Source organism: Nanorana parkeri, unplaced genomic scaffold (assembly GCF_000935625.1).
Source record: "Nanorana parkeri isolate BGI_ZX_2015 unplaced genomic scaffold, ASM93562v1 scaffold320, whole genome shotgun sequence".
In the NCBI taxonomy this organism is placed as follows: Eukaryota; Metazoa; Chordata; class Amphibia; order Anura; family Dicroglossidae; genus Nanorana; species Nanorana parkeri.
This window is the reverse complement of record NW_017306588.1, coordinates 389,611-390,913: the sequence shown is the minus strand read 5'-3', so window position 1 is coordinate 390,913 and position 1,303 is coordinate 389,611. Positions and strand designations below refer to the sequence as shown.

Sequence of the window (1,303 nt, the reverse complement as noted above, 5' to 3'; positions counted from 1 at the left end):
GCGCGTCATTTGCAGTTCCAGATCCAGATGTGCTGTTTATATTTATTACTGATGATATTTATTCTTCTCTTCCACAGAGTTCGGGGTAATCGCTGTGGTCTTCATAGCGGTTGTGGCGTATTTCCCCCCTCGTCCGCCAGTCCCCCCCAGTATCGCTGCCGCCAGTCGCAGGTTGAGTTATCGGAGTAGTATCTGCAAGCTGCTTAGGTAAGGCCTCTACAAGATCTGGGCTCCGGCTTCCCAAAACAAGTTACCCCAAAAGCATTTCTGTTCTATAAATGACACCAGATGGATTGTGTGGGGGGAACGCATACTGTGTTTGTGAATGGGCTCCATTCATATGTACGTATAATATGTATTCATAGATTTAGTTTTCTAATAAATGGAGTTCGTCTGAAGCAATATATTTGTGTGAAAGCTGCGATTCTCACACACCACGATGTCCGTGCTAATGCCACGATTTGTACAGCTTCACTGAGTGCCCCTGCCCTAGACTTAGTACTCGGCCCCGGCATCTGTAATGGAGCTTCAACCTCCAGCCCCCTATTGTAATAAAGGCCGGCCACTGCTGCTCTGCAGGGTGACTGGTCTTGTCTCGGGCCCCTTCTGTAGTTTCCTGTAGTGGGTGGGGCCTCCCAACACCCGCTCTCTGCACAGGCTATGTACAGCACACTGATGATGTCACTGCTACTTTAGCGCAGTGCTTTGTCACATGCTGAATCACATGCTGAATCTAATCTCCACCCCCACTATCGGACAATAAGGTTTGTAGGTACATAGGCTGCGTCATATGACTGTAACATAAGAGGCAATGTAAAGATATTTGAGCTTTGGCCAGTTTTTGTCTCAAGTCTTATTTAAAGGAGAACTATGGGGTCAGGGCTTTTCCCCATAGTTCTCCTTAGGGTAACAGGAGGACACAAACTAGCGTCCTCCCGTCACCCTAAGCTCAGTATATAGGGAGCTGCAGCTCGCGGTATACTGAGACGCCGCAGCTGAAACGGATCCCGACAATTATGTCTGGATCCGCCCAGCTGCGTGACTGACAGCTGGCTCTGCCTATCTAGAGGCAGAGCCAGCTGTACCCGCCCCCTCCCCCGTCCGTTCCGCCAGTCAGTGCTGGCGGATCGGAGCGGGGAGGGGGGAATCCAGCCCCTCCCCTATCACGGCAGAGAGCCGTGAAAGGATCGAGAGGTGAGCGAACGCCGCTATGTGTTCGCTCACATCCCGATCTACTGAGCCGACCTGTGACAGTCTCATTGTCACAGGTCGGCTAGAACTATGAGGTGAGTGAAAAGCACCC

General features: G+C 51.2%; 1 protein-coding gene across 1 annotated transcript in view; it reads left to right on the top strand.

The window, feature by feature from the left end:
• DIRC2 (disrupted in renal carcinoma 2) overlaps window positions 1–1,303 on the top strand; it is a 52,246-nt gene that overhangs the window by 10,473 nt on the left and 40,470 nt on the right. Inside the window, 1 exon segment of the mRNA XM_018558091.1 lies at window positions 78–207. Coding sequence (XP_018413593.1) covers window positions 78–207 — 130 coding nt within the window.